General features: G+C 42.5%; 1 protein-coding gene across 1 annotated transcript in view; it reads left to right on the top strand.

Moving 5' to 3' along the window:
* The window catches only part of LOC121475742 (clathrin heavy chain 2), an 80,808-nt gene that overhangs the window by 45,084 nt on the left and 21,107 nt on the right, over positions 1-14,617 (top strand). Inside the window, exons 15-20 of the mRNA XM_041729282.1 lie at positions 312-437; positions 975-1,117; positions 1,461-1,695; positions 3,424-3,546; positions 5,960-6,105; positions 13,638-13,821. Of these exons, the coding sequence (XP_041585216.1) occupies positions 312-437; positions 975-1,117; positions 1,461-1,695; positions 3,424-3,546; positions 5,960-6,105; positions 13,638-13,821 (957 nt within the window). The remainder of the gene's footprint in view (positions 1-311; positions 438-974; positions 1,118-1,460; positions 1,696-3,423; positions 3,547-5,959; positions 6,106-13,637; positions 13,822-14,617) is intronic.

Genomic DNA, 14,617 nt, shown 5'->3' on the forward strand with positions numbered 1-14,617 from the left:
GCTTATCTTAACACAAATGATATTTGCTTTTGGACCAGTTTGCAATGTTATTGCCAAATTAAGCAGAGTTCTTTTCTTCTTTAACCAAATAGTACTATCTTTCTATTACTTGTTTCCCCAGGCAAACTCTATATCCCCAAAAGCAAATAACTTAAAACAATAGCATCTCTAGAACAAACTCTCATCCTGAGTCTTCTTGGAGTTGCTTTTCTATAGAAGCAGCGCCATCCCTATGCTTATTCCTGATTCCTGCAGTCTAGCTCTGTGGGGTCTTCACTGCCTGCTTTGTTCTGTGCTTTCCCAAAACACAGGAGGCCAAGCTCACAGACCAGCTTCCCCTCATCATTGTGTGTGATCGGTTTGACTTTGTCCATGACCTCGTCTTGTACTTATACCGGAACAACCTGCAGAAGTACATTGAGATCTACGTTCAGAAGGTACTACTGGGACCGTCGCTGCTGGCTCCCAAGTGACACCTGGCTGCCTTTGTGCCTTGGTTGGTGGTAATAACCTACACCTGAGAGACTGATTCTGCTCCCTGAATGTGTCTGAGACTGCTGGTATCTTAACCCAGGCTGCCATAGCACAATACCTCAGGCTGGGTGGCTTAAGCAATAGACATTTATTACTAACAGTTCTAGAGGCCGGAAGTCCCAAGATCAAGGTGCTGACCCCACCACCTTGGGTTGGTTCTTTCTAAAGCCACTCTCCTTGGCTTATAGATGGCCACCTTCTTGCTGTGCCTTTACATGGCCTTTTCTTTGATTACGGCCCTATCCTTGTGACTTCATTGAACCATAATTATGTCCTTCAAGGCCCATCTTCAAATACAGTCACATTAGGGCTTAGAGTTTCAAATATGCATTCTGCCCACCACAGGAACCCTTTAAGACAGCCACACTGTCCAGGCACTGGGGAACTTGTAGCAGTGACCTGTGCCTGCAGCACTGAAGTCACCACCTTGACCATTCTAGGTCAACCCTAGCCGGATCCCTGCTGTGGTTGGAGGGCTGCTTGATGTGGATTGTTCTGAGGAAGTAATTAAAAACTTAATCATGGTGGTGAGAGGACAGTTCTCTACTGATGAGCTGGTGGCTGAAGTAGAAAAAAGAAACAGGTAAGGGATCCTAGCTCCGTATCTTCTTCTCTTGCTCCTGGGTTCTATTTGCTGTTAAGTTCTCCAAGATCCCCTTCAGTCAGCCTCCAGACCCCAAGAGTAAACTGTCTCCATGGCTGGATTCATGGTAGTGAGTTATTTGCTATTGGTACTGCAGATCTTTCAGGAAAATGTAACAATTAAAATCAGTTTGGATCTCAAGTCTGTGTTGGTCCCTAGAACAACCTGAGGTTAATAGAATGAGATTTTTGTTTCTAGAAGCAACCTTCAGAGTTCAGGGTCTGCTCTGGAGGCTTAGGATATTCGTTTTGAGACTTTTATGATGTTCTTCTTTCTTCCAAAGGCTAAAGCTCCTGCTTCCCTGGCTGGAGTCCCGGAGTCACGAAGGCTGTGAAGAGCCTGCCACTCACAATGCACTTGCCAAGATCTACATTGATAGCAACAATAGCCCCGAGCGCTTCCTGAGAGAGAATGCTTACTATGACAGCCGTGTGGTGGGCCGCTACTGTGAGAAACGGGACCCACATCTGGCCTGCGTTGCCTACGAGAGGGGGCAGTGTGATCTTGAACTCATTAAGGTGAGGAGCAAATACACCTAGCTTCCAGCTGTTGCCCTGGCTTCCTGTGGCAGGACTTCATCAGTGGGAGCTGTTGATGACTTCCTCTGAGCCCCACAGTTGCAGATCATGTGGTACATTTCCATAAACTTGGTTTCCTTTTCATTCAGATGCCTTATACCCTGTTTGTATATATTGTACCTATAAGTCTGGCTGCTCCAAGTCTGACCTGTCAGCCTTCTGTTTACAGTCCTTAAGGTTAATAGTGTCCTCAGTGTCCTGAGGGCAAAATTGAGCCCCTTGTCTGACTTGGGTTCACACAGTTCCTCTGGGAACTGCAAGTCCTGTCCTCAGCAGCCTGACTACCTCCCCTCTTGCCTCTCTACTTTGGATGCTTCCATCCTGTGTGCCCTAGCACTTCCTGCTCTTCTTCTTAGGGCAGCTTCTTACACATACCCTCTGCCAACTCTTCCCAACCATGAGCTCTTAACTGGCCCCTCCTTGGAACATCCACCTCAGGTCTGCTTACCTCCACCCTCGGTTGGATCTACATATTTTATTGTGACCTTAAACTCCAGAAATCTCATGTGGGTGTGCCTGATGTTTGTTTGACTGTAAGATCTATAGACATCTGTTTGCCCTGGGCACCTCAGAGTGCCTGACAACATGGTAGAAACTCAGCAACTGAGGAAGGAATATGTTAGGGTATCAAGCATACAGAGCCAAAGCTCAAGAGCAGTGTACCAGTTTCTCATCCTACTTTAGCTTTGGACACTGACCATGCAAGTGATAGGCCAGGTTGACACAGCACCTTGTCTTACAGTCTCTAGGGAGCCAGTTTGTGTGAAGTTGGGACTTTAGTTGGTTTGATACCATAAGCCAACCTTTTTGCTGAATGTTACCACCTTTTTATTAAAACTCAGTTCAGTGACCTCTCAGGGATTTTTACACTCAGCTGTCCTACCTGGACATCGCCTTTTAGTAAGGCAGAGTTCAGACCCAAAAATGCTCATTAAGGTCTGCTGTGTCAGAAGGAGAAGCTGCAGTGAGATTTTGGGGCAGGCTAGAAATCATGCTGTGCACACATGAGCAGCCCATGGACACACATGCAGCACTTAGCCTTGTGCCTGGCCTGTGGTACCCAGCCAGTCTGATACCCACTAGGCCTTAGCAAGTGCCTCACACATTGAGATGTTCCAGTAAACAGCTGGTTTCTTAGAGATGTGTATTAGAACACTCAGAAAAGGGGTCTCAAGTTCAATCAAGGAAAGTGTATTTTAAAGTTTATAGACCTTGAAATGTAGCATATATGCTGTTTTGTACCAGTTCTGGGTTATTCTGATAACATTTTAGAGATGATGACTGTTTAAGTTAGCTAAAATTTAAAAATTAGTCCCTCCTTCATGCACCGCATTCCATTGCACAGGTCTAGAACATTTTCATTGTCTCAGAAAGTTCTGCTGGGTAGCACTACTTTAGGGCAACAGGTTGCTATGGAGAGGAGCTGCCTCACAGTCGTACCCATTCTAAGTTTTAAACTGAGAAACTTGTGTTTTGAGCTAATTTGTCACTCTGGGAAGTGCATTGTCACTCTTTTGGGATGCTGCTTATCACATGTCAAAGTACTGTTTCTCATTTAGGCTCTGGCTGACACTAAAGTGTTGGGGACAGAGGGAACTGACTAGGGTGGGTCCCTTAAGTAGCATCCATTCGTTGGCTGTGTTATACACACTGGTGTGCTCATTTCAGGTTTGCAATGAGAATTCTCTGTTCAAGAGTGAGGCCCGCTACCTGGTGCGCAGGAAGGATCCTGAGCTCTGGGCTCATGTCCTTGAGGAGACTAACCCGTCCAGGAGACAGCTGATTGACCAGGTGAAGAATGGAAATGGGAGTATGGGTATGCATGCCTGCATTTTGCTGTCTTACCATTTTGTGGCCAGAGTGACTAGTTGAATTATTATGTCTAACACATCTTCAGACGCATGACCAGACAGACTATCTTGTGAATCCTCTCTGGAGTTTACTGGTTAAAGGCACAGAGTTGGCCCTGATCTCCAAAGCAGGGATGTGCTGCCCCAGTAAAAGGAATATCTGATGGCATGCCTACATGCTGGATCCTTAGTATTTTTTCAGCTCAGCCCCCGGTGACACAAGGTAAATGACTTTCAGGGTTGTCTCAGCTGGACTTGCCTTTGTCGAGGAACCCCTTGCACTCTTATAACTATCCAGTTGCCTCCTTCTCCTCCAGTGCTGAGGCCAGGGTTCCTCCTATGTGCAGTCTGGCGGATGGGTGTCAACCTCAGCCACTTGGTAGGCTTCCCATAGCTTGAAGGCAACAATTGATACTTCACCATCCCCACTCTCCCCTCAGATGCTGGGCATATTCTTTGGAGGGTAGGCTAAGACCAAGGTGGGAAAAAGACACCCTGGTCCAAGAAGTGGCCTTCAGCCTTGAGCCTATCAACTAAAGTGCCTCTGCTCCTTTGTGTGCATTACTAACCACTGGGAGCACTTGCTGGGTTTCACCTCTATCTTTCCTGAATTTCATCTTCTTGTTTTCTGTCCACTGTTCTTCATGTTTCTGCCATTATATTTTTATTAATAAACTTCATTTTGGAACACTTTTAGATGACTAGAAGACTGGTTTTGGATCTTATATTAACTTTGGAGTTACCCATCTCTAAGATTTGCCTGAAGATTCATTCATCCAGACTTGACAGATACTGAGCAGCAAAGGGCCTGGGACAGAGTAGGCTTATATTCCACTAGAGATCTATCTCCAGATTTACAGACAACAGATACTTCTCCAGGTGTTGTCCAACTGCCTGACATGTCTTGTAGGCCATGTTGCATTGGCTCAAGCAGCTTTAATGCTTTGCTGAACTGAAGCCAGCAGAGTGTCTCTTGGTCTCCCCATGTCTGTGTAGGGCTGCTAATCCTGTCATTATGTCTGCTGAGACTGAATATTCATAGCCACCTCCTAGGGGGCATTTACCTACCGTGCCTCTCTAATTAGAGAGACTGCATGAGGCCAGAGGTACACTGCTTGTAGGCCTGGAGGAGAAGCTCATTATGGAAAGTTTACTTAGAGGAAGCAGCTTCCTTAAGTAACCTTAAATTAGGCATCCTGTTGACTCAAATAGATGATGGAAATTTATTTTTGCCCTTAAAATAAACAGTGTATATTTAAAGTACTCAAAGGTTTTCAAGAATGGATAGATGTCATGATGGCAGGAAATACCTCCTACTCTGGATGGATTCTGTGTGCTATGACAGTTTTCTTTTACCTTAAGTACACCTTTTTTGTTATTTATCTCCTGTGATAGCCCCTTTCCTCAAACTCCTTGGAATAACTGTTAGGATTGTTATAAACTCCTCAGAAGAACTTTTGTATCTTATGAGGCCATTGAGTATATAGTGGCCACTTGCAAGGTGGACTGGGCTTTGATTCTAGTTCTGTTGCAGCCCCTCCTGTTTGCAGAGTAAAAGGTCATGGCCAGAGCTGTGTATCATCTATTATCTGTCATACCTTCTCTGAGCTGTCAGTCCTTTCTCTTTAATGCACTGCTATTGCTCACCCCTGATAAACACCCGAACTTGGCAAAACTGATAGATCCTGAAGTCACCAAAGGCCCCTGGCACAAAGTATAAATAAAGAGAACGATGCTGGCCTTCTAGCCTGCTGTCATCTGGGAAGTGTACTCTTTGGGAAAGTGTCTTTTCCCCCACTTGTGAGTTTTTTGTAATAAGATACCTGTAGTTGGATGAGGGGTGGTGTGGCAAGTTTTTTTTTTCAGTCTTTCCCGTGGTGTTCTGAGGGCTGTGGAGCTCAGGGTGTACTGGACTGCAGGCCTGGAAGTGGGCTGGTCCAGTAGTGCTCTAGGGTAGCAAGAGCTTCACTATGTGGTGTCTTCATTAGAAAAATGGAGGCCATATTTGCTATGAACAGTGGCCTAAAAAAAAGATGAAAGCAGACATGCATTTCAGCTGCCTGTTTAGTACACTGTGTTATTGAGTGTGGAGTAAATTTGCGGTATGGTCACTCAGGCAGAGATGAATCTGCAGCCTTTTTGATGTGAGAGAGCAACTAACTGTCAAATAGAGGAGGCAGAGATCTCTGAAATGGACTCCTTTAGACAACCTTCCCTTTTTGCCTTGAGAAATCTGTTTTCTCTGTGACTATTTCAGACTGCCATGGAGTAATCCTTCCCTTCGGTTTAGCTTCAAAGATAGTCTTGAATTGGCTGTATCTAATCAAGTTCTTTCAAATGATTTTTAAAACCAGGTGGTACAGACGGCATTGTCAGAAACACAGGATCCTGAAGAGGTCTCAGTCACTGTCAAAGCCTTCATGACAGCTGATCTGCCTAATGAACTGATTGAGCTGCTAGAGAAGATTGTTCTGGATAACTCGGTCTTCAGTGAACACAGGTAAGGGTATGCCAAGGGTAGTGCTGACTGGGTCAGATTCAAGCACCTGCCTGACGTTCACTTTCCATTACACTGTTGGGCCTTTCTTCACCTGCCCAGCCTCATTGACTGCTCCCCTGTGTCTTCTCACTGTGTTCTGTATTTTCAGTCCTACCTATGTCTTCTAGCCCAACCTAAATTCTCCTTTTTCCAGGAAGCTGTCCTTCCTCTTGCTTCTCTGGCCTGCACTATTCTTTTTTAACCACAATGCTCAGAAAGGGAGCTAATATTCATTAGTGCCTACTATGTCCCAAGCATGTTAAACTCTTGAAATCATGGTGAACAAAGCTTGGAAACAGATGCCAAGAAAACTAAATCTGGTCATGTATCAGGGAAGACTTGCTGGATATGTAATGTAGAGACATGATGAGTAGGAGCTTTGGTAGAAAGAACACTCTAGGCAGAAACAACAGCATGGGCAGACACTTTGTTGAGTTTGTTTTGTTTTGTTTTGTTTTGTTTTGTTTTGTGTGTGTGGTTTTTTTTTTAAGATTTTTATTTATTTGAAGACAGAGTGAAAGACACAACCTGCAGAAGGGAAAAGGAGAAGCAGACTCCCCACTGAAAGGGGAACCTGACATGGGGCTTCACCCCAGGACCCTGGGATCATGACCTGAGCTGTAGGCAGACACTTAACCCACTGAGCCACCCAGATGCCCCATGGGCAGACACTTTGGAAGTAATAGAGCATGCTTCAATGTGGTCGCACTCAGCACTTAATCTCCACTTTAAAATTCATTATCAGAGATTCTGTGTCAGACAGACCAGTATGTTTGCACCATAAATCCTGCTGTAAAGATTTAATTGTAAGGTTTGTTTTGTAGGCCAGAAGGGCTTTCAAGGCCTGTGGCATGTGTTAAAGCATATTTTTGTGGATGTGTTTGTTTTTAAACTCAGAAATGCTAAATGGCAAATTATGGAATGTAAAATTATATTTTAATGGAATCCTGAGCCCTTCTTGATTACAGAATGCCTGAGGTGACTAGGATATTCCATCTTGTTGTCTGGTCAACCTCCTTTGATAGATATTAGCTTGTTAGTACTTTCCCCAGAAAAATACTTAAAGGTGGTTCTGATTCTGTGTGCTGACTCCTTGAACACTATTGTTTCTCATACATGCAAGGGGACCTTCAAGTTCTTGCCCCTCTTTCTAGGACTGGCTGCTTCATCAGACATAGTTTTCTGTGTAGGTGTAAATAGCCAGAGTTGGCAGTATGGCAGACTAGATCCCTATATACTTACACCATTACTAGAAAAACTTATATATATTATATGGTCTATATTTGTGTCACACAAAATACACTTTGAGGTAAAAACCATTAATAGTAAAAAGGGCCAGTACAGTAGTCCCCCACTTATACATGATTTCATGTCCTATGGTTTCAGTTGTCATGGTTAACTATATTCAGTCTGAAAATAGTGTGTCAGAAGCTTGGTTATAGCCTAACAGTATGTCTCAGTGCCTACATCATTCACCTCACTTCTCATCACATAGGCGTTTTAGCATTTCACGTCATCCCAAGAAGGGTGAGTGCAGTATAAGATATTTTGAGAGCAAGAAACCACATTCACATAAATTTTATTTATAACGTATTGTTGTAATTGTTCTATGTTATCATGAGTTATTATTGTTAATCTCTTACTGTGCCTGATTAATAAAGCTTATCAAAGGATGTATATACAGGAAAAAATATCATATATGTAGGATTTGGTACTCTCTGTGGTTTCAAACCCCCACTGGGAGTCTTGGAATGTATTACCTGCAGCTGAGGGGGACTACTGTATATAATGATGAAATATTTAACTCACCAGGGAGATAATTCTGAACTTGTACATACCTAATAATATAGTTTCAAAATATGTAAGGTGGCAATTGCCAAAACTGCAAGAAGACAGAGGCAGATTCACCACATTAGAACATCTTAACACATCTCTGGGTAATTGATAGAACAATTAGCTTTAAAAATGAGCATATTAGGGCAGCCCTGGTGGCTCAACGGTTTAGCGCTGCCTTCAGTCCAGGGCGTGATCTGAAGACCCGAGATCGAGTCCCACGTCGGGCTTCCTGCATGGAGCCTGCTTCTCCCTCTGCCTGTGTTTCTGCCTCTCTCTCTCTCTGTGTCTCTCACGAATAAATAAATAAAATCTTTTTTTTAAATGAGCATATTAAAAAGTATACATAAAGAAAGACCATAGTAAATACATTTTTTAAAGTAAATAAAAATAATATAGCTGTTGAATTATAAGCTTACTAGAATGAATTTACATCTATTCAACAAATAGACATGGTTCTTAAAAAAAAAACAAATCAAGAGACAAATAAATGAAAAGGCAAACTTCTATAATCCTATCCACTCAACCACGATAAAGAGCTTGATGTAAATTTATGAATGATCACATACTGAAAGACATCAGGGGCACCTGGGTGACTTGTTCAGTTAAGTGTCTGCCTTCAGTTCAGGTTGTGATCCTAGGGTCCCGAGATCGAGTCCCATGTCAGGCTGTCTGCTCAGTGTGGAGCCTGCTTCTCCCATTTGCAACTCCCCTTGCTCATGCGCACATGCATTCACTTTATCTCTCTCTCATAAATAAGTAAAATCTTAAGTTTTTTTTAAGGAAAAAAAAGACATCAGTTTTACCACATCATTCAGATTTACTGCAATACCAATAAAACTCTCTATTTATTTATGAAACTTGATAGGACATTTTAAGTTTTAAATCAAAAAGATAAAAGGCCAAGAATAATCAGGATTGCCAACACAAATAATAAGTCACCCAAGAGGTAGGAGTAGGTTTAGGGATGGCAAGGTACTTATTCTGATCTAGAATTATTATAAAATTAAATCAAGTCCTGATGGTTTAGGCAAGGAACAGAGAAATGGACCATTATAGTAGAGAAAAGAGCCCTAAAATAGACCTACACATATGTAAAACATGAATTTATGACAGAGTTGGTTATGCCGAAGGAAATAATAGACTTTTCAGTAAAATGATGTCTGGACAACTGATTATCCATATAGGTAAAAATTAAAATTGGATCTCTTTGCCATACTATGTAAAGATTTAAATATAAAGTCAAAACTATAATGTTTTTAGAGTTTATGTTTAGAAGAAGAATGTATTTGTGGCCTAATGCACACATAAGCCAGCCACGAAAATATATAAACCGCTTGAAAAACTAGTAAATAGGACTATGTTAAACTTAAGAACTTTAAAAAAAAAAAAAAAAAACTTAAGAACTTTATCATAATGAGAAAAGGGTAAGCTACAAACATAGACGACATTTGCAACATACATAACCAACAAAAACTAGCCCAGAGAACATATAATGAAAGAAAAACTCAACCTGTTAGAAAACTCAGCAAAGCACTTGAGTGATCCTTCAGCAAGAGAGACAACCTGTGAGCCTAAGGCAGGAATGCAGCCTCATCAGCCATCAATGAAGCACAGTCTGACTGCTGTGTGCCATCCCTTTCCTTCTGCAGAGCAGCAAGGATCTAGCTCTCCTAATCAGCCTTGATGACAGTGCGGAGCAACTGGGCCTCTTATATGCCCTGTTGGGAATGTGCATTCCTCTTGGGAAGCAGTGCATGTTGGAAGGGTTTCCACTCTCGGTTCAGAACTCTGGAGAAACTTGGCTCACATGTATCAAGAGACATGTGCAAGAATGCACAAAGCACAGTTTCCAGCAACAAAGATCTGAGAGCAATCCAGATACCCAACTGTAAAAGGGCTGTGGTACTGTCGTACAGTGGAGTACCATGTCACAGAGAAAATGAATGCTGTCCAACAGCACAGGTGAATCTAGGACCTAATTTTTTAATACCTTTTTCCCTCCTTTATCATTATAATACAGTTAAATTGGCCTTTTATGGGGGATGTACAGTACTAGGAATTTCAACACATGCCTAAGATTTGTGTAAGTAACCACCACAGTCAGGGTACAGGACAGTTCCTTCACTATGAAACTGCCTTGTGTAAACTACCCTTTACAGTTACAGTTACATCCCCTGACAGTCATCCATCTGTGATTCATCACCATCACTGCAGTTTTGCCTTTTCTAGAATGTCATGTAGAGGGAATCAGTATGCAGTCTTTTGAGAGTTGGCTTCTTTTACACAGTGTAATGCCTTTGAGCTTCATCCAAGTTATCTGCATCAATAGTTTGTTCTTTTTTATTGGTGAATAGTGTTCTGTGGTATGAATGTACAGCAGTTTATCCACTTGCTCATTGAAGGACATTCGGATTGTTTTCAGTTTGGGGTGACTATGAATACAGCTGCTATAAACGTGTGTCCAGATTTTTGTTTGAACACATCTAGCAATTGGTGAACCACATGGTATATATATGTTTAACTGTTTAAGAAGTTGCCAAACTATTGTTTTTCAGAGTGACTGTACCATTTCACATTCCCACCAGCAATGTGTGAGAATTCCAATTTCTCTACATCTTCATTAGCACTTGTTGGTATTACCGGTATTTTTTATTTTAGCCATTCTAATAAGTGTATAGTGGTGTGTCATTGTGGTTTTAATTTGCATTTCCCTAATGGCTAATAGTGTTAAACAATTTTTCCTGTGCTTATTTACCCTCCATATATTCTCTTGGGTCTAGGATCCTTCTAAATCTTTTGCCTTGGGGCACCTGGGTGGCTCAATGGTTGAGCATCTGCTTTTGGCTCAGGTCGTGATCCCAGAGTTCTGGGATCAAGTCCCATATCGGACTCGATTGCAAAAAAAATTTACAAATATTTTTTCCTAGTGTGGAGCTTGTCTTTTTATTCCCCTAATAGCATCATTTGAAAATCAAAAGTTTTCTCTTTGGGCAGCCCGGGTGGCTCAGCGGTTTAGCACTGCCTTCAGCCCAGGGCATGATCCTGGAGACCTGGGATCGAGTCCCATTTCAGGCTTCCTGCATGGGGCCTGTTTCTCCCTCTGCCTATGTCTCTGCCCGCCCCCCTGTGTGTCTCTCTCTCCCATGAATGAATAAATTTAAAAATCTTTTTAAAAAAAAGTTTTTGTGGGGATCCCTGGGTGGCTCAGCAGTTTAGCGCCTGCCTTCAGCCCGGGGTGTGATCCTGGAGTCCCAGGATCGAGTCCCACGTCAGGCTCCCTGCATAGAGCCTGCTTCTCCCTCTGCCTGTGTCTCTGCCTCTCTCTCTCTCTCTCTCTCTCTCTCTCTCTCTCTCTCTGTCTGTCTCTCATGAATAAATAAATAAAATATTTAAAAAATAAAATAAAAAAGTTTCGGACAGTCCTGGTGGTTCAGTGGTTTAGCACTGCCTCCAGGACGTGATCTGGAGACCTGAGATCGAGTCCCATGTCAGGCTTCCTGCATGGAGAGCTGCTTCTCCCTCTGCCTGTGTCTCTTCCTCTGTCTCTCTCTGTGTGTGTTTCTCATGAATAAATAAAATCTTTTTTTAAAAAAAAAAAGTTTTCTCTCTCTTTTTTTTTTTTTAAGATTTTATGTATTTATTTGAGAGAGCAAGAGTGAGATAGAGTGCTGAGCAGGGAGCCTGATACGGGGTCTGATCCCAGGATTCCAGGATGATGATGTGAGCCAAAGGCAGATGCTTAACCAACTGAGCCACCCAGGTGCCCTTAAAAGTTTTCATTTGGATCAAGTCAAAGTCAGACTTTTCTCTTATGGATTGTGTTTTGGTGTTAAGCACTCTGTGCCTGGTCCCAGGTCAAAAATTCTCTCTAAATTCCTTTTAAAAGTCTTACAGTTTTACATTTAGATCTGTGGTCCAGTGCCCACCAACATATAAGGTTTAGGTTTAGGTTCATTTTTTTCTTGTGGATATCCAGTCATTTCAGGGTTATTTGTTAGGTCCTTTCTGCATCAGATTCCTTTTGCATCTTTGCCAAAAATCACTTGGCCAGGTAGCATGATTCCTCCAACTTTATTCTTTTTTTTAAATATTTTATTTATTTATTCATGAGAGACAGAGACAGAGAGAGGCAGAGACACAGGCAGAGAGAGAAGCAGGCTCCATGCAGGGAGCCCAACGTGGGACTCGATCCTGGGTCTCCAGGATCACACTCGGCTGAAGGTGGCGCTAAACCACTTAGCCAACCTGGGCTGCCCCCTCCAACTTTATTCTTGTTTAAGATTTAGAATTAGCTTTGTATCAAAAGGGAAACCTCCTGGAATTTTGACTGGAATTGCATGAGATCTATAGACGAATCTGGGGACAGTTGATACATTTACTATGTTGAGTATATAAATACAGCATGTCTCCGTTTATTTAGATCTTTACTTTTTCTCATTAGCATTTTATATTTTTCAGCATATAGAACATGTACATGTTTTATTAGGTTAATACCTAAATATTTCATGTTTGGGGAGCTACTGTAAATAGGTAGGCGTTTCTTTGTTTACAATTGTACATTGCTAGTATACAGAACTACAAATGACTTAATGGTTATCCTAATATCTTGCTAAGCTTATGTATTTCTCCTAGGATTTTTTCATAGATTCCTTGAAATTTTCTATCAGTTATGTTGCTTATAAATAGTGACAGTTTTATTTCTTCCTTTCTAGTCTAGATGCTTTTTATTTATTTTTCTTGCCTAACTGCCTTGACTAGAGCCTCCAGTAGAATGTTGAATAAAAGTGGGGAAAGTGCTCATCATTGTCTTATTCCTGATCCTGGGGAGAAGCATTCAGTCTCTCAGTATTGAGAGCTGTGAATATTATGTAGATGGCCTTCATCATCAGATTGAAGAAGTTCCCTTCTAGTTCTAGTTTGCTTAGAGTCTTTATCATTAATGGGTATTGAATTTTGTCAGATACTTTTTCTCAGTCAACAACGTGATGTTCATGTTATTCTTTTTTAGATTCTTAATATGGTACATTACCTTGATTTTTTCCCCCATGTTTTTAAATAAGGTAAAAAAAAACATTTTATAAGAATGCATCTAGTATGATTAAAGAAAAGTTCAAAAACATGCAAAACTATCTATATTGCTTAGATAGGTTTTTTTTTTTTTTAAGATTTCTTTATTTGACAGAATGATCACAAGCATGGGGAGTGGGTGAGGGAGAACCAGGTTCTCCTCTGAGCAGGGAGCCTGACTTAGGGCTCGATCCCAGGATCCTGGGAACATGACCTGAGCTGAAGACAGATGGCCAACTGACTGAAGCACCCAGGCACCCCTAGATATACAATTTATATGGCAGAACTATAAAAAAAAACAAAACACAAAGAGCTGTTAGAGGAAAGCCTGTGAAGTAAGGGTAGTGGTTGCTTCTGGAGAAGCCACAGCAGCCCTCCAGTGGTGGGTGGTTTTCTGATTTCTCCTACCTGGTGCTTTCTCAAGACTTTGGACCACATGTACTTTATAAATATTCTGTTGTATCATTCATTAGTCATGTGTGTGTGTTTTAAATACTTTTAAATTGAGAATCTTGGACCGGTCAACCTGCCAAAGAGTGTCGTGTGGCTTTCATTCCTGTGACACTGTGCTGACTACCACCTCTCCTAAGGAATCTCCAGAATCTGCTGATCCTAACCGCCATTAAGGCAGACCGCACACGGGTCATGGAGTACATCAGCCGCCTGGACAACTACGATGCCCCAGACATTGCAAACATCGCCGTAAGCAGCGCACTGTATGAGGAGGCCTTTGCCATTTTCCGCAAGTTTGATGTAAACGCCTCAGCAATCCAGGTGGGCTGCTGAGTGCGGTCATGGTAGACCCTAGTGACCTCTGCCACACGTGTCCTCGTCATCATCTGTCGTCACCACTATCTGGCTGTTCGATGTGTCTCTCAGATTCTAGTGCTCTTTTCTTCTCTTCACCAGTAACCTGTCTTCCCAGCCTGTTGGCTCCTACTCTGCTAGTACTCCTCTCTGGCAGTCACCCCCGGTCATTCCTCTAGACTTGGGTACCTTGGGTAGACTTGGGGAGGTCATGTGATCAGCCCTGAGGTCCTTGCACTTGATGACTGTTCCAGTCCTTCACCCCCTGCGACCTCACCTCCCCAGAGCAGTCACCTCTCCAGAGCAGTCCTGCCAGCCCTCCTGCCCACCTTCAACCCCACCAAGAGCCCTTCCCATAACCCTCCTCTGTTTCCTCCCAGCCTATTGGTCTTTTCTGGTTTTATTTCCAAATCAATTATAAACCATGGGACAGATCACTTTAATTACTCTCTTACCAAGATTCTTTATGTCCTTGCCTCTTCCCTTACCATTTTTCTGTACCTGCCTGTGAAATCTCAGGCATAAACACCCCTCTTTTTGGTTCATACATGGTCTGTGGCCTTGCTCTGAGATCAAACTATATGAGGGGGCAACTGTTGCACCCCAGGCCTCCAGATGACAGTACCCTTCAAGGGTATTTTCTGCCTGATAAGCTATCTCATTCCCTACAGTAGCTCCTTTGAGCCTTTTTACACCCTGTATGCTCCATTGTACTATCTTAACCAGGATCAAGGGCAATTCCCATGTCCTTGTTCTGGACCAA

The sequence above is a fragment of the Vulpes lagopus genome, chromosome 14, assembly GCF_018345385.1.
Source record: "Vulpes lagopus strain Blue_001 chromosome 14, ASM1834538v1, whole genome shotgun sequence".
NCBI lineage: Eukaryota > Metazoa > Chordata > Mammalia > Carnivora > Canidae > Vulpes > Vulpes lagopus.